The 25374-nt window shown below is 35.7% G+C and overlaps 1 protein-coding gene across 4 annotated transcripts in view; it reads right to left on the reverse strand.

Annotated features, from left to right (window-relative positions):
* Positions 1-25374, reverse strand: part of ANKHD1 (ankyrin repeat and KH domain containing 1) — a 111616-nt gene that overhangs the window by 44930 nt on the left and 41312 nt on the right. For 2 of the 4 annotated variants that reach the window (XM_016214130.2, XM_016214131.2), the window contains exons 8-10: positions 20073-20310; positions 19645-19836; positions 14653-14762 (exon numbers count right to left, since the gene is read on the reverse strand). In XM_016214130.2, coding sequence (XP_016069616.2) covers positions 14653-14762; positions 19645-19836; positions 20073-20310 — 540 coding nt within the window. Of the gene's footprint in view, positions 1-5088; positions 5163-14652; positions 14763-19644; positions 19837-20072; positions 20311-25374 lie in introns of those variants that run through there. The other 2 variants (XM_016214129.2, XM_016214132.2) reach the window with 2 other exon arrangements.

Below are 25374 nucleotides of genomic sequence, written 5' to 3' on the forward strand. Positions count from 1 at the left end.
TTTATATATGTTCCGATTACTGATATATTTTTCTTAAAATAAAAATTAAGGTTCTTTAGTGTCTGATCTGTCTCTCCTGAACAACACATTGCCTCTAGAATGGCTTTTAACCTTTTAACACATCCTTTTGAATTTCACGCTATTGCTGTCTAAAATTTTACTACTACTTTGGTTCTAAACATAAAATCTTAGGTTTTAGGCCCTGGCCAGGTGGCTCTGTTGTTAGAGCATCGCTCAGTATACCAAAAGGCTGCAGGTTCGAATCCTGATCAGGGCACACACCTAGGTTGTGGGTTTGATCCCTGGTTGGGGCGTGTATGGGAGGTGCCTAATCGATGTTTCTCTTTTCCTCTCTCGCCCTTCCTCTTTCTCTAAAATCAATAAACATACCCGGCTGGTGTGGCTCAGTGTTTGAGCGTGGACCCAAGAGGTCACAGGGTTTGATTTCCAGTCAGGGCACATGCCCCAGTTTCCCGCTGGATCCCCACGAGGGGGCATGCAGGAGGCAGCCAATCAATGATGAAGGATCTCTCTATTTCTCTCTCTTCCTCTCTCTCTCAAATAAATAAAACAAAACAAACAAACAAAAACAAACCAATAAAATCAATAAAGATATCCTTGGGTTAGGATAAAAAAAGTAGCGTTTATTCTAAAAATTTTATATTTATAATAGTTTTACCAATTTTTTTGCTTATCATAGCTTCTTGCATCCCAGGCCTTCCTCCAGAGTCCATTTTTCTCCTTATTGATGTACACAACTTTTAGTAGTTTTTTTAGCACGGGTCTTAGGTGGTAAGCTCTTTTATTCTTTGTATATCTGAAAATATGCTATTTTTCCTTCTCTGGAATGGTAGCTGAGTACAAAATTCTACATTTTATTATTTTGAGGATATTCACCACTACCATCTTCTGTAATTATTATTTTAGACAGTAATCATTGCTTTATTAAGGCTCGGAGTAGCCCGCCACACTTCACTTTTGGGCGACACTGAAGGCGGAGGCTTTTGGAGATCCTGAGCCAGTCTATTGTGTTCCAAGCGCATCCACACTGAAGGATGGGAGCGGTGTATACAGATAACTTGGAGAACCTCAGCAGGGTGGGGCTGGCTCTAGTAGGCCCTGAGCTCTGACAGGGTGGTTGGCCGGGTGTGATTATTATTGTTGATGAGAATCTGCTGTCAAAAATTTTATTATTGCTCCTTTGTAAGTTATGCATTTTCTTCCTCCAGTAGATTTTAAGATATTTTTCTTTATCCTTAAAATTCTAGTTTCATTTGTTCGGCTTAGTGATTAATTTTTCAATCAAGGATTCATATCTGGCTTAAATTCTAGAAAATTCTACATCATTTGTTCAAACATTGCCTTTGCTTCTATTTCTAACCTCTCCTTTAGGAACTCCAAACAGATGTATGGTGGAGCTTCTCCATCTATCTATCATCTATCTATCTATCTATCTATCTATCTATCTATCTATCTATCTATCTATCTATCATCTATCTATCTATCTATCATCTATCTATCTATCTATCTATCTATCTATCTATCTATCTATCTATCTATCTATCATCTATCTATCATCTATCTATCTATCATCTATCTATCATCTATCTATCTATCTATCTATCTATCTATCTATCTATCTATCTATCTATCTATCTATCTATCTATCATCTATCCATCCATCCATCTATCTATCATCTATCTATCTCTCCCCTTTCAATTTCTCTTCATATTTGTGCTATATTGTATTATTTCTTGTTTTATCATCTGATTCACTAATTCTTTATTCAACTGTATTCAAATAGTGTTTATTCTATATATTGAGATTTTATTTTCACAATTTCCTCCTCAAAGTTTAAATTTCCTTTATTTGATATCCACCTGTTTTTAATTCATAATTAATTATCTTTTGTTTTATTGTCTCACAACTATCGGTCATAGTTTAAAAGAAGCATGTTTAAAATTTTCAAGATGAGTCTATTATTTCAATTTCCTTGGGCATAAAGTCTATTTGCTGATTTTGGTGTATTTTGCATTTTGACTACATCTCTTGACATAAATTTGGACTTGAGCTTTATAATTTTTTTATTTGAATAAGCTCATTTTGCATGAGTTGTACTTTTATTTCCATCTACAAACTTATCCCTTCTAATCAGATAGTTTGTTTGACAGTTGCTTCAGTCTGGCCCTTTAGGTCCATTCCAAAAGATCTTTTATTGGTAACTTAAGTTTCTGGTCCCACAAAATTCTTCAGTTCTGCTTGCTAAATCAAAGAATGGTGCGTTCCAGGTTTTAGTTATTGCTCTCTTTGCTTCTCCTCTCTACCAAGAACAATTAAATTAATTTCCAACTGCAACTGTGAAAGCTGCTTGGAGCTTTTTTCCATCTTGGTTCACAGGTAGGACAATAACGGCCCAGTTCCTTGCTTCATTCAAGTAGACTAGATCTATTGCCTTGTTCCATGTGAGATGTGTTTGGTCCCTATATCCCCATAGAAGTTAAAATTCTAGTCCCACTGCCCATGTTTTTAAACCTAAATTCTTCAACTGTGGATCAATAATCCATTTCTAGTCCACAAGTTCTTTTATTTTGTTTCTGGGTATAGCTACATATTTTTTAGTTTAGTTTGTTTTTCTCCCATATTTTATGTAATATGTCTGTGTGCTTGAAATGATACAGGGCAGAGAGATTTCAAAAAGGTAAGTGGACTTTACCTTCATGACTGGAAGTCATTTGTACTTATGTTTATTTTATCTTACTATTTTATTTTATTTATTTTTATTGACTTCAGAGAAAGGAAGGGAGAGGAAGAAAAAGAGATAGAAACATCAATGATGAGAGAGGGTCATTGACTGGATGGCCCTCCTGCATGACCCCAACTGGGGATCAAGCCCACACCCCGGACTTGTCCCCTGACCGGGAATCAAACTGTGATCTCCTGGATCATAGGTCAATGCTCAACTTCTGAGCCACGCCGGCCAGGCTGTACTCATGTTTATACAACCTTGACATAGACAAAAAGAACTCATTCAACATACAACAACCTAGAAAATAAAATTTGGCCTTTAAAAAAAAACACATTAGAAATTTTGTGTATTTCACAGATAGTTTTAGATCAAGAAAAAAATTGGTAAGGTTTCTAGGTTTGAGTAGTAAAATTAAACAATATGTCTATATGTTACTCCTTAATAAAAACTAACATTTAAAAAGTGGGAGGTCATATTTAAAGTTTATTAAGGTAAGCTAATCACTAACAATTGAAATATACTGATAAGTGGATAATTAGAGCTCATAAGCACCCTAAAAGCTAATCCATGTAAAATATACTACAAAGTTCTAGTTCTGATAAATAAGCATCATGGGGAAAAATGCAAATTTTTCTCTTAGGTTTTATTTATTTTTATTAAATTTGTTGGGGTGACATTTGGTCTTAGATTACAAAATTCAATTTTACATTAAGTTAATTTTCTTCAAAATAAGTTGATTTCCTCTAAAATCATAGTCATGGGCACCCAAAGCATATATTTAAAGATTTTAACTATATCACAGAGGTAGAGTTTTCTTGGAGTTGAAGGAGAAACTTGTCTATGGGGGAAGGACCAGAATCACAGGAGAGGGGAGGTAGACTGTTTTATACTACATACGTACTATGTACTAGAGGATTCTGATACTCTCCCCCACCAGGGTATGTTCTTCCAACCCACCACTGTATATTCATGATTACCTTAGTGATCTATTGTTACTGATGAGATTCATATCCCTTGGGAGAACTGAGATGGAAAAGAGATTAAGAGGTACTGTTCTAGGGTTTTTTGTTTAGCTTAGTTTCTAAAAATCACAAGTAATAAAGAAAAACCAAACTTCTTCAGTTGAGATGAAGGAAGAATGATCAATTATAAAGCAAAGATGGAAAAAGAACAGAACTCTACAGTGATGCACAATAATCTTTACAGACTCCAGCAATGTCTCAAAAGGATGGAACATGGAGGACTTGTCATGAGAATCTCCTGAAATATTAGTTAAAATGCAGACTCCCATTTCAAATCTGCTGAATCTGAACCTCTAAGAGTGGGGTTGCAAACCTCACTTTTAAAAAGTATCCTACGTTTTGAGACTTACAGAGACAGAGAGAGAGAGAGATTTATAAGTACATTTCCTTGAACAAAGCCAAGGAGAAAGAGATACCTTATCTGAAGTAACACTCAGCTTTACACTCTAGATAGGAGCCTGAGATATTCCACAAACTTAGTAAAAGTTCACATATTTTGTGAAATAAATTAATTTACTTTGTTCAAATTAGAACATAACAACTTCTTATTCAACAAGCCATTAATGAAGACATTTAATAAGCATTAAAAGAGTGAGTTGACACTGAAAAATTCATCTTAGATGGACTAAGTTAATTGTGATCAATCACAATTTATTCATAATTTAAATTAAGCAGTGCTCCTGAGTTTAAACAAATCTCTCTGTATTACAATGGATATTAACTTTCCTTGACTTTTAAAACCATCAGGCACAAATTCCACACTTTTTTTCCCCCCAAAAGAAAAGAAATGTTTGCCTATGAATAAGTATTCACCTTCTTAAAAATCCATTTCAGAATGAGATAATAGGAGACAATTTAAGAAAATTTTCAATTTATATAAATTAGGGCATGAATAATACAGTAAATAATGGAACTATTTTTTTGTTTAGGTGGGGATTATATTTTAAAAGTTCAATATATCACCCTAAATCTAAGTTTCAGATTTTCAATGAACAAAGTTGAATGCAAAGGACTTTATTATAATTGAGACTTTTTCTCTGGGTATCCTAATTTCCCTAATAATGGAGAAAACAAAACTACCTGAGTAAGAATATCTATTTTCCCCTGTGAGGCTCTTCAGGAGTGCCACATAAAAAGAATACTAAGGAAGCAAGTTACTAGTAATGTAAACCTCTCTTTATTTAAACTTCATAATCTTTTTAATTGAAGAGGCTTTCCTGTGTCGCCCACCAGGGTCCTGGAACTTCTTGGCTGGAATTCAGAGATCCAGAGTTCTGGTTACCTACAACATCTATTCTTTATGTAGCAGCTTACAAGCATCAAAGGCCACCCTCACCTGATGCTTGGCCGGATCTATGCCCTCCAAAATAGTCTTCATGTCCTCCTGCTTGTCCTGTGAAAGGAAAAAGAAGAACTCACGGATCTTATTCCAGAAATGAAAATCACATTTGGCCATGAAGACCTTGTGACTGACTGGTACTTCAGAGGCTGGGCTTTGTTAAACTCAGGATCTTCAACTAATCTCAGGAGCAGAGCATGGTTTTTTAAAGGGTGTGATAGTGTGGTTCTCTACCAATAAAACTTCAATATAAAGCTTAATATATGCAGATATAATTCTGCTGAGTTATTTGAATTCATGCCTTTGTCTCCAAATAGCTAAAGCCACAGAATCAAGAACAATATCTTTTAACACTAACCAAAGAAAATAATTAAAATATTTGGGGATATCATAAGTTGGGAGAAAAAGTAAGAAAAATATTGTAAGATAATCACATAGTTACGTAGTGCCCCTCCCACCCCATTATAAATGCACTTAGATGCTCACACTTTCAACTAAAGCAGAAATCTTCAAAGAATTTGAGAGGTAGAATATCTGTAGTTTCTCTAGATCTAGACTCCTGACAGAGAGAGTACTTGAAGGTGAGACAGGGATATAACTGAGGAAACAGTAATAAGCTTTGCAGTCACTAACCAGAGTCAATTAAGTTTCCAAATAAAAGAAATGTAGCCTAGAGCAGGCTTCACTCTAAGTTACTTCTACCTGCTACCTGGGAGATGTGCTGACCTTAAGGGGATGCATGCTCCTATGGTAGAGATTTGGTGAGAAAGGTGAGACAACCACATTTGTTAAGGCTCACTTCCTCTCCCTGCCCCACCCCTATATGATTTTCAACAAATGGCAAGCCCCATTCAAATATGAATAATAAGCACATAGTATCCAACACAGAACCTATTAAGAAGTTCCTACAAAAATGGAAACAATAAAATTTAAGTTAAATATTACCCTACACTTTCAAATAAATTAAAGAGAACATAAATTCTTTAAAAAGCTGAACGAAGTGATGTAACAGCAAGAAGAGACTTAAAAGTGAGTTGGAAGAGCAGAAGAAACTAAGTAATAATGAAACCATGAAAACCACACTAGAAACAACAAGTATAGAGAAAAAATAGTGATATGGAAGAAGAGAGTAAGAGAAAAACAACGCAGAGGAAAAGGAGAAAGAAACGAAAAGAATTAATACACTACAAATAAGGGAGATCCAATATATGTATAATAAATATCCCAGATGAAAGCAGACTAGAAAAAGAAGTATTTGATATAACAGAAGAAAACTAAAGGAGGAAGGGCAGGAAGAGGAGGAGAAGGAGGCTGAGGAGGGAGAATGGGAAGGAGGAGGGAACAGCAATAGCAAAAATCTTCAGTTAAAAAGCACTTACTGCTTTCCAGGGAAAACTAATATGGAATAATAAACACCAAGACACATCTTGGTGAAATCACAGAGGTTTAAATATAAGGAAAGAATCTTAAAATAATCCAGGCAAAAATAGGAAATTACGTACATATAATGGGGAATATTTTAGCAGGGGGCAACTTTCAGTACCACAAGATAGTAGAATAGAGGGCTTAGAATTTTGAGGGGGGGAAAAAACATGTGATTCATTAATTTTATATACGGTAATACTCGTTTATAAATACAACATACAGTAGTCTCAAAAATGCAAGCACCTTTTTTTTTCAGGAGAGGAGAGTAAATCCAAATCAAAATACCAATATTAGCCAGCTAAAAGATGAGTCAAGTTGAGGTGCTCAGGGATTAAGAAGCTACATAATATGAAAGACTAGTAAAATAAACACTGAATCCACATAAATGTATGATTAAAGTTAAACAACTAAGAGAAACGGGGTTATAAAACAGAATATAAATGTTAGATAGCCATAGTAATGTAAAAATATAGTAACTCCTGAAAATCCTATAGTGGAAGATACATTTAATCTCCTCTTTCAGAATGAAGTCAATAGATACTGTCTGAATATTTGTTTGTTTAAAAAATAAATTTGTTCTTTAAAGAAATTAACAAAATATTTCAAAATTTGCATTTGTAAATGATGTCCGAATATTCTTACAGAAAGTAACTTTATACCTGGGTTTTATATGGTTCACCAAAGCTTTGGGAGCAATTAATGAGCAGCTCATAGGGCCACATGGAACACAGGGAGACTTTTTAGTTAAAACAAACATGGGGTCAATTATCAAAGATTAGAAAAACCATCAAGAAAGAAAAAAGAAAGAAAAGAAGATCTAACTCATGTTAATGAGAATGTGGGAAATCAGGAAGTCTCAACTGTTAATGGAAGTATAGACTGGGTCTGCATTTTTTACCAATTTGGCAGCAGCTATCAAAATTTTAGATGTGGGCCCTTTGAAAATCAGAATTTCACTTCTAGGAATTTATCCCTATAGATACATTCACAAAAGTAGAAAAGATATGTAAATGTGCTTAACAATATTTAGTGCAACACCATTTGTAATATTTAAACCCAATAACCTAGATGTTTATGAATAAATAAACTAGTTAAGAAATAAGTAACTGTGAAAAGGAATGAGAAGTCCATAGGAACTGACATAGAAAAATATTAATAAGGAGAAAGCTGCAAGAAAGTGTATGTAGTAACAAATCCACTCATATAAAAAAAGACATATAGCCTGGCCGGTGTGGCTCACTGGTTGAGTGTCAACCCATGAACCAAGAGGTCACTGTTACTGGTTCAATTCCTGGTCAAGGCACATGCCGGGGTTTCGGGCTCGCTCCTCCCAGTAGGGGTAGTGTAGGAGGCAGCTGATCAATGATTTTTCTCTCTCATTGATGTTTCTCTCTCTCTTACTTTCTCCCTTTCTCTCTCTCTAAAAATCAATAAAAACATTTTTAAAAAAGGAAAATCATAAGAAAATATACATTTACAATACTTATTAAAAAAATTAAAGACATAGAGCCCACACACACAGAATATACATATACTTGGGTGTATAGAAAAGTCCAAAAGGACACACAACATATTGCTTATATTAAAAAAAGACATACAATCTTAGGAAAGGGGACCTAGTCCACATTTATATTTCATAAGATTTAATATAGATAAACTGATCCTTCAAATTTTTTTCTTAGTTTTAAGGGAAGTCCGTATCAAATCTCATTTTAAGAAAATAAGTTCCAGGAGTAAGAACCAGAGGGTGCTAATGCTCCCAATAGCTCAATTATTCTAGGAAAATGCCCCCCCAAAAGTTCATTTGGCTGGTAGAATACAGACCAAAGAGAGCAGCAAGGATCAGCGAGCTTACTCGCTGATGTGATGTATTCAAAGGGCCCAACTTCCTGAGTGCAAAAGTGTTTCAATCTTTAGTGAAACGTTAAAAATAAATTCTTAAAAGCTATAATCGATGCAATAGAAAAAATCAGTAATAATAAAAACCAAAATTCTATTTCAGTAAGAAATTATATGAAGAATTAAATGTTGGTAAGAATGTTTCTTTCAATATATGTGACTTTAATCATACATACATAAAAAATCTCTGGAAGGATCCAAGAAATGAACAACACTGATTCCAAGAGAGACAGAAACCGGGTAGCCCTGAAACATTTTTATACTTTGTGCATTATGAACCATGTAAAGGTATTACCTACTTAAAAATTTTAAAAACATATATTTTTTCAAGTAATTTAAGGTTTTGTTAAACAAAAATTTAGCCACAACAATGAGGAAAATAACCAATTGACAGAGACCAACTATTATTCAATACAGCAAAGACTCCAAAATTAGTAACACTGTATGCCTACCATACTTCTTTAAGTAGGTTCTATTTATTTTCTCTGATCCCATTTCATCAAAAGCAGATAAATTTTGAGCATAAAAAAAGAAACTCTTATATCATTCCCTTGGGTACCCTCTCCCTCTTCTACCCCGATCTTCAAGGTGACATCATCTTAAACTAAAATGGCATTTTCCTTGTTTTTCAGTTTTCATGCATACCTGAAAGCCAAAGCTAAAAAAACAATTCTAAATAAAGGAAATTTTGAAGTTTTAAGACATAAAGCATGAAAAGATGATGATGTAACACGAGTTTATTCTGCTTGAAATAAATTTTACTTGCAGGAAAAAAAAAATTTATAATTGAATAATTCCAATGAAACTGGAGAGTGTATATTCTTTCCATTGCTTTTCAGGGAGAGAAACAGATACATCAATTGGTTGCCTCCTGCACGCATCCAGGGCTGGGAATTGAGCCTGCAACCAAGGTACGTACTCTTGGCCAGAATTGAACCTGGGACCTTCAGTCCGCAGGCCAACACTCTAGCCACTGAGACAAACCGGCTAGGGCAAGACTATATTCTTTCTTGACTAACCTTAGTACTCCACAAGGGAAGAGGAAATAGTTTACTTAAAAATCCATGTTGAGTAAAATCTTCCAATTTCTTTGACAATATTTAAGTAGGAGAAAATATTAATAGTAGAAAGACTTATGGTGGAAGAGATAATGATATAGCATTATAATGCCAGATTATTCTTTATTGGGGTAGCCTTACTAAATTAACTGTGCATTTTAGGGACTAATAACTTTTATCTATTAAAATTATCTATATCTTATAAGCTAAATTTACTCATTATTAATTATAAATAACCCCTCAAATAATGCTTGGGGGGTCACTTAAGATACATTGGGTATATACACAGATTTTAAGAGATAAAATAATTTATATAACGCTTATCACCATGATTATAATGATGATGTATATCTTAAAAATTCATTTTCTTAGAGAATCTCATAGCACTTCACACATTCTTGGGCTAACAAAGCACTCAAGATCATTTAGTACATTTAAACAGGTAGTTGGTTAACTTGTTCTTTAGAAACCATAAAGTCAGATTTCTCAAGCTAGATAATTAAAACTCATTTGGTCCAAACCCCTCATAAAAAAGGAAAAGGATGCCCGGCCAGTGTGGCTCAGCGGCTTAACATTGACCTAGGATGAAGGAGATTGAGGTTTGATTCCTGGTCAGGGCATATGCTCGGGTTGCCGACTCAGTCCCCAGCAGGAGGCATGCAGAAGGCAGCTGATCAATGACTTTCTCATCATTGATGTTTCTATCTCTCCCTCTCTCTTCTTCTCTGAAATCAATTTAAAAAACCCATAAAAAATTAAAATAAAAAAAGGAAATGGATGAAGAGGAGTAGGAAACAGAAACAAAAACAAAAGAAGCCTATGAGAATTTAAGTGATTTGCCTAAGGACACCGAACAGAGCCAAAATAATAATGTATTACACAACCCTGGTAAAACAGTCCAGGACATAATACTAGATTTCATTTAACAGATAAGAATATTGTGGCACATGTTTGCTTATAGATCAGTGATTTGATGGCTATGATGAAAATTTAGGTGCCTTGTCTAATGTTCAGGGTCATTAGTTCTTTTTGGACCTCCATTCAGATCTAGGATTAATAAGATGCCTTTCATAGGCATTTCTTCCTTTAAGTAGATTTACTTCTGAATAGAAATGCAGGCCTATAAAATGCTAAGTTGTGTCACAACATCTCTTGGTAAGATGTATTTATCTTCTCTAATATCTATGTTAGTTGTTTTTATCTTCTCTAATATCTATGTTAGTTGTTTTTTACAGGAAATTCTCCTTGTGTTCAGAACCTACTGATCAATTATGCTAAGGTATATATCTTTTAGAAATAAAAGGTCAAGGAGCTGGAGACAAGGAAAGAATACTTATTTACCCGATTTATATACCACTCTCCCATTCCAACTTTAGCTCTGCTGGAAAATACATGTGAAGGAAACTCTAAAGATAACAAATAGTTCTTCTATCTTAACAAATGTATCAAAGTTTTAATGCTGAAATTAGTATGCCGTAATGAAAAGAGAAAGATTCTACCATCTTCACAAATGGTTTGAAAAACACAAAAAAATCACCAAATCAAAACACCTCTGACATGTTGGCCAACACAATGTTGCCACCTAAACATACTATCTATACTATCAGTAGGACCTTTGGAAACTCTGACCCGATGCAGTCATGTTTCATAGACAAGGATCATGTCTATAACAATAAAATGGTTGGGCACAGAAACTAGGAAAACACAGACAACAAAGTAGGTCTAAATTAAAAGCAAGCAAGAGAAAAAAGAAAGGGGTACTGTTTTATAATCCAAATTATACTGTTCAATAGTTCACTATGCAAATTGTCCACATTGAACTTGAGAAATAAAACTGAAGGAGGGCTAGGAGACTGTGTAAAAGAAATCAAGCTGTAAATGCTTGAGCTGAAGTAAGCTACAGAGATGAGGACAAGTATGAAATATTAAAACTCTGCCTTCTGGCCTAAAGACCTGTAATTGTTGAGAATGGTCTAGCGTTAATACAGGACACCCAAGCAGTGGCTCAAAGACTATAGGAGTCTGGCCCCAGTCGGATGGCTCAGTTGGTAGGAGCATCATCCCGTACACCTAAAAATGCTCCAGTATGCCATCAGTTCTGGCTGTGAATTTTTAAAAAGCAATAAATAAGAAATTTTCTAGATTTCCTTTAAAACTAAGTTCTCAATTACACCTACTATACATTTAGAATGAAAAGCTTTTAAACTCCTGTTTCATCTCAGGAAGCAATACAAGACAACCAAATTGCTGCATTAAAATTTTTTAAAACCATAATTAATATCCTAACTGACTCAGAGGCAGAATATTTTAAAGAATGGGAAACAACAGTTTTTAAGCTCCTTTTTAAAAATTATAATATCAAAACTTTGAATTATGGCAAAAGTTAAACTCTGAAATCTAATTAAGGCTTGAGGGTTGGTCCAGATTGTGTTCCAAAGGTTTATTTGTACATCCTTAATTAAAACTGAGTGTAAAAATAGTTCCCAAAAATAAAGGTTCACAGCCAGCCCACAAAAACATCTATTTAACTTAAAGAACCAGCAAACCTAGATAGATATCAAGAACACACCTATGAAATACAGGAATGGACTATATCTCTGTTCCATGCAATGGGAGTGGAAAGTCTTCCATCTGAAAACCACTGGAGGAAATTACTATAGCCCAAAACAGATATTAGGAGATGGCAGCAAAGAATGAAGGACAAGAAAGATGCTACTGCGTTGTTAGGTCCAGCTAGTAAGAATTACCAATCATTTTTCTCAGGACTCAAGGAATAATATGCCTCTTTTACTTACTTCTTGTATTTGACTAGGTCTTTTTTCCCCTCTCTGGCTTATAGTAAAGCCTGAAATTATAAAGTTTATTTATAAGTTTTAAATATCAAACTTGCTATACCTTCCCTACACTTTCCACATCTTCTATAAATATATAATTAGGAAAAACTAATATTAAAATTGAAATGTCTGTCCACAGAGTGCAAAAGTATGGAACAGGCAATATATTTTTATAAGTTAAAATCAATATATAAAATAATTGAAAAGGAGAAAAAAAAGTTATGCATATAAAGTTATTAAATCTAAGAGTATTTGTAACAGTGAAAAATTAAAAGCAAGTCAAAACTTCAACAGCAAGTGAATGATTATGGTTCATTAACTTGATGAAATATTATGCAAGGGTTACAAATATATAGACTATGTAACAATATGAAGATTATGAAAACACACAGTGGAAGAAATAGAAAAACTGTATTATAATTACATGTAAATATGAATGCAAAGATAGATTGCAAAATACAAAAATAATTACATTAAAATAACAGTATTACCTTTGTATTTAATTAAGATATATATTTATCTGAGCCTTCACCACACTGCTGTCTGAGTTCATGGGTCCCAATACTTGCATATAAATTCCTTGGTTAATATCTTCCCATCCACCCACCCCCACCTTCCTTCATAGAACTGTCAGTCTGTTCCATGCTTCTATATCTCTGGATCTGTTTTGTTCATAAGTTCATTTTGTTCTTTAGATTCCACGTATGAGTGATATCATGTGATACTTGTCTTTCTCTAACTGGCTTATTTCACTTAGTATAATACCCTCCAGGTCCCTCCATGCAGTCTCAAAGGGTAACAGATCTTTCTTTTTTTACAGCTGCATAGTATTCCATGGTATAAATGTGTCACTGCTTTTTTTTTTTACTGATTTTTTAAAAAATCTTATATTTTGAATGTAAAACAGTAAATTCAAATCTATCTGTTCATTTAATGCAAATCTTCTAAAGAACTCTAATCACGAACACTATATAATTCCAGAAGACTATTATACAAATAAAACCTCTGAAGATATTTAGTAAGATTTCTAACTAAATCAAAATCAGTAAGAATTTGATATACATTAGAACCCATTTAACATAGTTCCTCTTTTTCCTATTTAATATTTTCAGAAAAACTCCCAACAAACAGGTTAAGAAAGTGACTTTGTTGCAGAAAAATGAAAGAAGAGAGAACTCAGGTAAGAATTCAGAGGATAAGAGTATTAAATTTGTTTATAGTATCTAAGCTTTTATGCTCTACCCTATTTCTTTTTTTTTCCTACCCTGTTTCTTTATTTCAAGAGGTGAAATACTCCAATTCTTAATTTTTATAGATGACCCAAAGCAACTCTAAAAAAGGAAAAAGATATAGAAAGAAGGCAGGAGATTGAGATCTACTTAACATGTCTGCCATAATTCTCAAATAAAAAAGTACACCTCAGAAATTCTAACTGATGGGGAAGATCCTAATTAATAATAATGAATACTAGTGTTATTACAATATTTAGTATTAGTAGAAATAGTAGTAAATGGCATAATTATACTATACATTTACTTCAGTCAATTATTTTCCAACAATCTCAGGTATCTACTTAGGAATGTCTGTTATTAGAAATGATTTAAAAGGCAATATTTGCACAGTTTTTTCCAAATAACTGAAACTAATAAACTTGGTTCACTAGAATGTCTCATAAATTTCTATGAAATATATAAGGGAATTCTGTGAGAAACTCTAGAAAGCAGTTTAAAGTACCTTCACAAAATAAAAAGGAATCAAAGCACACATTTCAGAAAGAAAAAAACACCTTTAAGTGGGATATGATTTACAATTTCCACAGTTGTAAGGAATATTACACATACGAATCTGCCATCTAATTTGAAACTCTGAAAAGTCAAAGTAGGAAGTACTAAAAGAACAGAAAAATAAGAATGCATTAATAATGTTGTTAGAAAGATGATAGTAGCTTTGTTTTTAAAGTCCAATTAGAGAAACAAAAGAAATCACTTAAAGTGATTTGATAAGTTATTCTGTTCTGTAAAGCTATTACTGAATTTATAATACATCTAATGAAGGAAAGTTTACAAAGTTTAGGAATGTCAACTGGGATTGGGGTGAGTGGAAAAAACAAACTAATAGTTTTACCTAGGAAATGAAATAGTATACCTTATTAAAAACTAAGTATTTTTAAATACTGTTAATAAATGCAACAAAACTAGAATAGTCAAACCTTTTTTTAAAAATTATTTTATACAAAGCATGGAAACTATAGATCTTTACCAGCTTTTTCTAAATGTTAAAAATAAATGAATGAGAGCACAAAAATAGTTGAAATTAAAAATATCTTACTAAATCGGCCCCTGCTTGAAGTAAAACATCTGCAACATCTGTATGTCCATTTTCACAAGCATAGGTTAAGGCTGTGTCTCCTGTTGCTGTTGTAGCATGAACATTAGCACCTAGTAAACAAACAAACAAAAAACCATACATTTACTTTGTGAATTATAAATTATATTAAATGGTTCAGTTTTGCAATTTGGTGAAACTAACAAACTGGAAGTATGAAAATATTGATATGGATTTTAAATATCCTAATTTTCCTTTAAGTATGCTTTGTAAAAGTGTTTTTAGCTACACAGAAAGGAACTATACAATTAATTTAAAACACAGTAAAATCTGCCTACACATCCCCAGTAAGATATATCCTAAGAAATGAAAAAGCTACAAAACCAAAAAATATCCGTTTTCAGAAATTATATTGGTGGTAGTGTTGGACTGTATTCTGAAACAGTTCTATAGATATTGTGGTAAAAAATCAAATGTAATCCTTTGGTAAAAAAGTAAAATTTTTGGCATCATTAAGAGAAAACACAGACATGAGACTGCTGAGGTTAAGTAAAAACCCTATAGTTCTGAATTGGAAGTATTGACATGAACTCATGATGTATTTTATCTATAAGAAAGAGAAATATATATTTTTAAAATATATCTTTATTGATTTCAGAGAGAGGAAGGGAGAATGAGAGAGAGAGATAGAAACATTAATGATGAGAGAGTATTCATTGATTGGCTGCCTCCTGCACGACTCCCACTGGGGATCGAGCCCACAACCTGGGCATATGCCCTGATCAGGAATCAAATCCCGATCTCCTGGATCCTAGGTTGATGCTCAACTGCTGAGCAATGCCCGGCTGGGCAGAAATATAAATATTTCTTAAATCTGACCAACTAGAAAGGCTCAGAGACAATGATAGACAAACAGAAATAGCACCTTTAGCTTAGATTGTGGTCTCTAAGTCCATTTCCTACGAAGTGGAATGAGGGCTTCTTAGAAAAATGATTGGACCCAAGACTGGGGCAGAAGCTGCGTAAGATGAGCATGAAATACTTTGCCATATCAGAAAGCAAAGAAACCTCAAAGACTATAATGAGATCATATCAAAAGGATTTAGGAGATAATGTTATTGACCAAAGACAGTCAAATTGTGGCACCCTCTGAAAATTTTACATTGGAAAAAAAAAAAAAGAGGACCGTGGTGAAGTAAAAGCCATCATGTATGTTTAAATCCGAAAGTTCAAAATAATGTTCATATCAAAAAATAAAAACACTTGCCCGGCTGGAGTGGCTCAGTTGGTTGAGCATCATCCTGTGCACCTAAAGGTTGCTGGTTTGATTCCCGGCAAGGGCACATACCTGCGGTGTGTTTGATCCCCAGTGGGGCACTGATAGAAGGCAACAGATCGATGTTTCTCTCTCTCTCGCCCTTTCCTCTCTCTAAGCATGTCCTGGGGCAAGAATTAAAAAATAATAACAACAAATAAAAACACTTTATTGGTTACTACTGAAGGATGCTAGGGGACCACCTCATTATTTTGGAAATGTAAATATAGGGTGAAAAAAGCCCTGGCTGGGTGCCTTGGTTAGTTGGAGTGTCTGGTTGGAGGGTGTCCCATGCACCAGGGGGTCGGGGGTTCAATCCTGGTCAGGGAACGTGCCTGGGTTGCAGGTTGAATCCCCAGATGGGTGCATGTGGAAGGCAGCCAGTGATGTTTCTCTCTCTCCCTTCCTCTCTCTAGAATCAGTGTAACATGTCCTCGTGTGAGGATTTAAAAAAAGACATTTGTGGGAATATTTTTTTTAAAAAGGGTGAAAAAAAATCAAACATTTATATTGCTATTCCCACATAATTCACATCTAAGAGTAATCAAATAGTTCTCTTTATAGACATATTCTAGCTAATAAACAAGGAAGGAATAATAGACTTCAGAATATCATCACTTCGGAATCCCTACTGAATTAATGGATCTAAGCAATGATCATCAATGGCTAATAATATTACAAAAAGAGAGACATAAGACATTCATTATCTCAAGATAATAAATACTATAAATAACAAATACTACCTATAAAAGTAGTCTAGTAAACACTCACACCATCTAATTCAATCGAGTCTCTAGATCTAACTACTACTTTACAGGAAATCCAAGGGACAGAAAAACAAGTTAAGTGAAATAGGGATGCAATCGTCAATCAAAACTTGGAAGGAATAAGAAGAGAAAGATGGAAGGGGATTACAAGGATTATAAAATACATTTATCAATGGTTATTATATTAATCTTATTTGAATACTGATTCAAAAAGTCATTAAACACAAACACACACATTTATAGGACTATCAGAAAAATATGAAAACTGCTCAGATATTTAATGATACTAAAGAATTATTGAAAAAATTTAGATCGAAAATAGTATTTAAAAATATATATTATTACTGACTTTTAGAGAGAGAGAGAGGAAGGGAGAGGGGGAGAGAGAGAAACATCAATGTGAGAGCAAAACATCTATTGGCTGCCTCCTGCACAACCCCTAATGGGCATCCAGCCACAACCTGGGCACGTGCCCTGACCAGGTATCCACCTGGCAACCTTTTGGTGCATGGGAAGACACCCAACCAACTGAGCCACACCGGCCAGGGCATACTTTTACTTTTTGAAAGATTATCTTTTCGTGATACATACTGAAATATTTATTGATAATTAATAAAAATAAAAATTTTAAAATAATTTATTTTCAAATTTAAAAAATTACAAATTTAAATTTAAAATGTTTTTGTAACTATTTTTGATGACAGATGTTAACTAGATCTATTGTGGTAGCATTTCACAATATGATTTTATCTCAGCAAAATATTTTTAAATGTTTAAATAAAAATTATTTTATAAAAATAATGGATTGAAGGACATATAGATGAAATGAGATTGGCCATAAATTAAAAATTGCTAATGCTGGTGATGGGTTCTTTAGGAAACATTAAACTACATTTTCTAAATGCTGGGGGAAATGCCATAATAAAAGGTTTTTCATTTGTAAAAAACTGTATGAGCACTATATTAAAAGACCTACTGGAATTTTCTATAATGCTACACCAAAAGAAGAATTTTATGTGCTACACCAAAAGAAGAATTTTATGTAAGTAAAGTACACTTTAATCTAGAAAAAAATTTTTTAGGTAGTGATCATATAAAAAAGTGATTCTCAAACACCTAAGATAGTTCTGGAAACTATATGCTTCAAATTAGCAAAAGTAGCTCAATATGAGAATCAATGCTGATGTAATAGAAAAAACAATGTTAGGAGTTCTAAGTCAGAGTATTGGCTCTTTCACCTATTAGCTTGGTTACATAAGGAAAATTATGAAACATGATTATGCATCAGTTTCCATATCTATAATAATGTGTTTAATAATTTCTTACTATACAGGGACCAGTAGTAAGTAACAGAGATAATTAGCAGGATGTCTGGTATTCAATAATTTCTTAGTAAACATTTATTCACTTAAAAGCCTCTTACATTAGCATGGGTTTACTTAAAAGAAGGGTAAACAGCCTGGCCTGCGTGGCTCAGTGGTTGCGCATCAACCTATGAACCAGGAGGTCATGATTCAATTCTCAGTCAGGGCACATGCCCAGGTTCATGCTCAATCCCCAGTAGGGGCGTGCAGGAGGCAGCCGATCAAAAACTCTCTCTCATCATTGATGTTTCTCCCTCTCTCTTTCTCTCTCTCCCTTCTCCCTTACTCTCTCTGAAGTCAATAAAAACATATTTAAAAGAAAAAAAAAGAGGGGTAAACAGGAGTGTGGAGAATGTAGAAAGGTAACCACTGGTAGAGAAAGACACTTTTTTATTGAGTTAAAACTGACATGAGAAAGGCTCCTGAATGGGACACAGATAGGTACTGAAAATGATGAAGGAAGAATGACTGAATAATGCATACCCTAACTACAGTGATTAATAGTGTCTGAGTCAGAGAAGAGGTCAGCTTGTATGGTCAGTTTGCCTGCATTAATTCAAAATCTAAACAATCATCTGAATTATTAACCATCTGGATTAAGAAATTATATCAATAATAATTAAAAAGAAAAATTGAGGCTCAGCTATGTTCAAATTAATCTTAACAGTGAAAGCCCAAAAAGGATGAATAAAGTTTTGCTAAATGTTTTATTTTCCTTTACATAGTTTTAAACAATATATCAGATGTGGATAAAAAAGGATATATAAAGGTTATTATCTCTAAAGGATTCAGGTTTACATCTACCTGAATCAATTCATTTGGTATATTCTTACTTTGCTCTATTATTATTGCTTAACAATGTATAAATCACAAATTATTTTAATAGTAAGTACTTTTGCAAAAATATAAAACTCCCACTTATTCATGTCTCTGTGTGTGTGTGTGTGAGAGAGAGAAGACTCAGAAATGTAAAGAAATGAACGGGTTTTAAGGTACCAAATTATAATCTCTATAATGTGATCCCCACTTCCTCTTAGTAGGAGAGAGACTAGAGGTTAAGTCTCTCCCTTCCAGAAGCCACAAACCATTCACTCGAGAGAGAAGGTCAATAAGAAGCCTATGTCCCTAGCTGGTGTGGCTCAGTTGATTGAGCATCATCCTGTGCACCCAAAGGTCAATGGTTCGATTCCCAGTTGGGGTGTGTACGAGAGGCAACTGATCGATGTTTCTCATTTCTCACACTGATGTTCCTCTCTCTCTCTTTCTGTCTCTAAAATCAGTAAAAACATTTTTTTTTTAAAAAGTTCAGTCTTAAAACAAAAAAACAAACAAGCAAAAGAAGTCTATGGTCACTAAGCAAACATTAATAACAATAAGAAACATTTTTTAAAATGACATTTTTTAATATTTAGGAGCCTAAGAACAGCAGTTAAATTGTGGCACAGCTGTCCTTCAACTTTTGTAGATATGAAAAACTTAAGCCTAATTGTTAAACTTATGAAAGCAATATGAAAGCCTTTTTCTAAAAGGCATTTTTAAAGTCACATACCAGCAGCCAGTAAATATTTAACCAACTCCAGGTGTCCTTCCTGAGAAGCCTCCATCAGAGGTGTGGAGCAGCCAAGTTCTATATCAGCCCCTGCCTTAATCAGGAAGTCTGCAACTTCAGAAAATCCTCCACAGCAAGCCAAGGTCAAAGCAGTTTCTTGGGTTTCCTCTGTCTGGGCATTTATATTTGCCCCTGGGGAGAGCATAAAAATAGATAAAATTAGTTACAAAAGAGTTATGATAAAGATAGTAACTATTTTAAATTATAATAATCATCTCTATCTTCTCTGCTTCTGGGGTTCCTTCCAGGGTGTTGATAATTTACTTTAACCACTTATGAAGAAAGATATTTTAGTTGTAGTAAACTTCATCAATACTGACACAAAACATCCAAAAGAAATTTTTATTTAAGAAGTAAAACTACTTTACCTTGTGCTAAAAGGAGTGCGACCATCTCCTCGTGTCCTTCCCGAGCAGCTTCCATCAAGGGAGTGTATCCTTCATCATTAACTTCTTCAAGATTTGCCCCCCTTTCAATAAGTAGAGCTGCCAATTCAACATGCCCTCCACAGGCAGCTAGTGTTAACGGAGACTCGAATGAATCTGCAGGCATGTTCACTTGAGCACCACTATCCAAAAGCAAACGTGCTACCTCTACATGTCCATCCTGTAGATTTTAAGAAGTAAAACAAGAGGAAGGAAATTATTTGGAGATTTTTAAAGTGCAAAAAGAGAAGCAAGAGATTGAGGAAAGACAGAAAGAAAGATGTAGCTTAGATGCATATACATCATTATGCCTATCTGAGCAATTTAAGATCTGTCTTATCAAAAGCCCATTAAAATTATTTTACCTTAATTTTGAACCTCAAAATTTCCAAAATAATCATACTTGTAACATAGTTACATTCAAATGATTTTGAATTTCTATCTTCTTTGAAGTTCAAAAAAACTGTAATCTATAGTAGACAGTACCTCAAGATAATGTTTATACTACTGCCAAATCAAATATAGTTATACCTTCAAACTTAGGTGTCATGTTTAAATGTAGAAACTGTGTTAGACCTATTTAAGAAACAAAGACTTGGCAAAAAATAACAAATTCTGTGAGGTCATTACCACTTGGGATTGGGTCACCAAGGTAAAACCCTATGGACTAATACTACCCTATATTTTTCCTCATCACTAGCTTATTGCAAAGAGGAAAAGAATTTTATAAAGATGTAAAAATAAGTATCTCAGAAAGGCCATTAACTAAATATTCTCAGGGAAATTCATTCTATAAATACCATAAATACCCTGTTAAAGTTCTTTAATTAAAAAATTTATGTAGAGGAGGAGAAACAAGATGGCGACATAGGGAACAGCTGCACCCGCCGCCTCCCACAACCACATCAAAATTACAACTAAAATACAGAACCACCAGCACTCAGAACCTCCTGAAAGCTGGCTGAACAGAAGCTCCACAACCAGGGAACTGAAGGAGCACCGAGACCAGGAGGAGGGACGGAGACGTGCCGCAGGCCCACACCCAGTGCCGTGGCTGAAACCTGGGAGGGAATCTTGCCGGTGGGGGTTTCCCGGAGGAGGGAGGGGTCTCAGCCCCACAGCAGGCCCCCAGGCCAGGGCTCCAGGGCTGGGAAGAGACGTCCCCACAACTCCGGGCTGTGAAACCAGCAGGGACTGTCTCTGAGGGTCGCCGAGACTGCGGGAGCCCCAGCAGCTCCTCTCAAAGGGCCCGCGCACGGACTCACTTGGACGTGCTCCCTCTGAGCCCAGCGCCGGGCACCAGCCTGAAAGGACCTGGGACACTCGGGGAGGAACTAACCTGCCTGGAATCCGGGAAAGAGGTGCAGAGGCGGCTTCCTCTCAGGCAGAAGAGCTGGCAGAGGCCATGGCTCCTTTGGCTATTACAACCTGCACACAGCCTGCAGGGAGGCGCCATATTTGAATCGCCAACACCTGACTCTCACCTTTGGCCCCGCCTCGTGATTCCCAGAGGCCCCGCCCCTCCCCACCTGCAGGCTCATCCAGGCCATTTCCAGGGGCTTTTCTGTGCGAGTGGCCTCTCGAGCCTCATGCTTAGGACTTTCCTAAAATCTCTCAAACAAGCAGCAGCATGCCCCATACGGCTTGATAAGCGGCCCCAGGCCTGGCACTAGTGGGAGCCTGCACTGGCTCATAGCTTGGCCTCTCCTGGACACCTCCAAGCCCAGCACAAGTAGGAGCCAGCTACGGTTTGCTGTGTAGCTCATGCTGGGGGGCCCTGGGCAAGGCACTGGCAGAGACTGACTTTGCACCTCCCCGGAGGCCCCAGAGACAGTGCACCTGCTGGTCAGACTCGACCACACTGGATTACAACCCTACCACATCCACAAATGACACTCAAAGGGCACACCTGGTGAACACCAAAGCCCCACTGAAGTAAATCCTGCTCCATAGGGGTGTCTCCAGCACAGCAGCTCTTTGGCTGTAGTTGCAGCTGGTCCTCACAGCTGATTGGCCTGGGGGTCAGTTCCTCCCAGGGACACCAACAGCAACCAAGGCTCAACTACAACAGGACAGTGCACACAGCCCACACAGGGGAGCCCCTAGAAGGCCCAGCTCAGGTGACTGGGGAGGCTGAGCCACTGGACCCTACAGGACAACTACTACACAAAGCCACTCTACCAATTCCAGGAGACATAGCAGCTCTACCTAATACATAGAAACAAACACCTGGAAGCAGCCAAAATGTGAAGCCAAAGAAACATGTCACAAAGGAAAGAACAGAAGAAATCTCTAGAAGAGGAACTAAATGAAATAGATCCAAGCAAGCTAACAGATACAGAGTTCAGAATTTTGGTTATAAGAATGTTTAAACAGACTATTAGGGAAATAACTGAGAAAATCGATAACATAATAAAGTACCAATTTGAAATGAAGGCTACACGAACTGAAATGAAGAATAATTTACAGGGAATCAAAAGTAGAGTAGAGGACTCTGAGAATCAAATCAGCAATTTGGAACATGAGGAAACAAATACACCCAACCAGAAGAGCAAAAAGAAAAAAGAATTCAGAAATATGAAAATAGTATAAGGAGCCTCTGGGACAAACAAGAGGGCCAACATTCGTATTATTGGGGTGCCAGAAAGGGAAGAAAGGGCAAGGAATTGAAAACCTATTTGAAAAAATAATTACAGAAAACTTCTCCTACCTGGGGAAAGAAATTGACTTACAAGCCCAGGAAGCACAGAGGGTCCCAAACAAGAGGAACCCAAAGAGGCTCACACCAAGACACATCATAATTAAAATGCCAAAGGTCAAAGACAAAGAGAGAATCTTAAAAGCAGCAAGAGAAAAGCAGTTAGTTACCTACAAGGGAGCACCCATACGACTGTCAGCTGATTTCTCAAAAGAAACTTTGCAAGCCAGAAGGGAGTGGCAAGAAATATTCAAAGTGGTGAAAAACATGGAACTACAACCAAGATTGCTCTACCCAGCAAAGCTATCATTTAGAATTGAAGGTCAGATAAAGAGCTTCACAGGTAAGAAAAAGCTAAAGGAGTTCATCACCACCAGACCAGCACTATAGGAAAAGTTGAAGGGTCTTCTTTAAGAAGCTAATGAACAAAAGAATCTGATGAACTGAATAGATTCAGAGACATTGACACATGCAACAGATGATCATATTTCAGACGGAAGAGGGAAGGGGGGTGGAGGGTGGAAAGAGATTAACCAAAGAAGTTATATGCATATATGCATAACCCATGGACACAGTCAATAACGGGGGCAAGGGGGTGGGAGCGAAGTGGAGGGGATCAATTGGGAAAAATGTAATACTCTCAACAATAAAGATACATTTTTAAAAAAAATTTATGTAGGTCTTAAACTCTTGTTGTGACACATAAAAGTCAGATGCCGTTCAGCATTTTAAAAATGTCCAAAATATTGCTAATGAAAAGTAAAGACTGAGTACAAAAATAAGGTTTTATAAGGTTGGGCAATTCTTTTATTAAAGAATTAATTAAGTAAACCTTAATTAAATGTCAGATCTAGACATCCATCAAGAGTTTCATTATACTTAACTAAATGACTAGCCTAGCTTTAGTCATTTTGACACAATGCCAAAGATAAATGACTTCACATTAAAATTTTAGTTTTAGTAATCCTTCAAATATATATTTTAACCAAATTACTGTATTGAGTTATTTGGTGTTTGAAATACATTTCTAGTTGAAAACAAAATAAGGATTTATAAGAGTTCACAAATCAGGCTGTACCTAGCTCCTGAAGGCTCCCGATAAATTGTTTTGCATGAATTTACTTGACTTTTTGAAGATTCTTTATGGACTCTGCTAACGTATCCTCAGTACATAGACTAAGAAACTACTTTGATATTAATGAACAATATTAATTTTGCCAAAAGGAAAGAATAAGAAAATAAATAAATGATCCACTCTCAAAGCTCTAATATCTTTTTTTTTTTTTTTAATTCTTAGACTTTAAAAGTCCTAGCCACAGAACAATAGCTATTAATGGGCTTAACTATAAAAATCAGAAAAAATAAATAAAGCAATGGGAGGCATTAGGCAGCAACCAAGCTGGAGGGTTATGAACACTGAAAGAAGGGAGCAATGAGATGAATCCTACATTCATTCACTCCAGCTTTTTTGCCATCTTTCAAACCATGGCAAAATGAAATAGAGCTTAAACAAAGAGTGAACATCTCTGGGCAAAGGAATCAAAATCAGAACACAAGGCAGCCAGAACACTTAGGACCTGGGAGTGTGGGAAGGATACCTAAGAAAAAGAAGACACAGAGAAGGAGTCCAAAAAGCTATATAGCCCAGCCTGTGTGGCTCAGTGGTTGAGCACTGACCTATGAAGCAGGAGGTCAAGGTTCGATTCCCAATCAGGGCACATGCCAGGGTTTCGGGCTCAATCCCCACTAGGGGGCATGCAGGAGGCAGCCAATCAATGACCCTCTCTCATCACTGATGTTTCTCTTTTTCTCCCTTTCCCTTCCCCTCTCTCAGAAATCAATAAAAACATATTTTTTAAAAACCTATATAAAATCATCCTCAGATACTTGGGCAACTCCTGTGTTGAACACATCAAGGATGAGCCTCCAGGATAAGTAGCAGAGAATGGCTCCTAAAAGGTGAGAGACTTTGGTAGTTCAGACTCAATCACAATGAAAAGAACTTAGTGAGCCCTGGCCAGGTGACTCCTTTGTTTGGAGCTTTGTCCCATACACCAAAAGGTTGTGTGTTCGATCCCTGGTTGAGACATGTATGCATAAGGCAATGGATCGATGTTTCTCTCTCACATCAATGTTTCTCTCCTCCCTCTCCTTCCCTCCCTCCTTCCCTCCCTCCCTCTCTTTCTCCCTCCCCCCCCTCCCTCTCTAAAATTAAGAAAAAAAACATGTCCTCAGGTAAGGATTAAAAAAAAGAAAATCCCAGGTGAATTTGGTGAATATCCCAGGCTATCAGTTGAGATGATAGAAGACCATACCAAAGAAGTGGGACCTATAATCCCTTACTCTAGGATCAAAGAGTAAGGATTTAGGAGTAAGAGTAAAGCTGAAATTAAGCTTCAATAGGACCAGAGTGATTCACTGGTAATTTAACTGTCTGCTATAAGAAAACTTAACAGTCTTAAAAAGAGGACAGGATAATCCAGCACATAAAAGGTGTCATTCACAGCATATGGTTTATAATTTTAAAACTGTTAGACATACTAAGAG

The sequence above is a fragment of the Miniopterus natalensis genome, chromosome 4 (genome assembly GCF_054644295.1).
Source record: "Miniopterus natalensis isolate mMinNat1 chromosome 4, mMinNat1.hap1, whole genome shotgun sequence".
Taxonomy (NCBI): Eukaryota; Metazoa; Chordata; class Mammalia; order Chiroptera; family Miniopteridae; genus Miniopterus; species Miniopterus natalensis.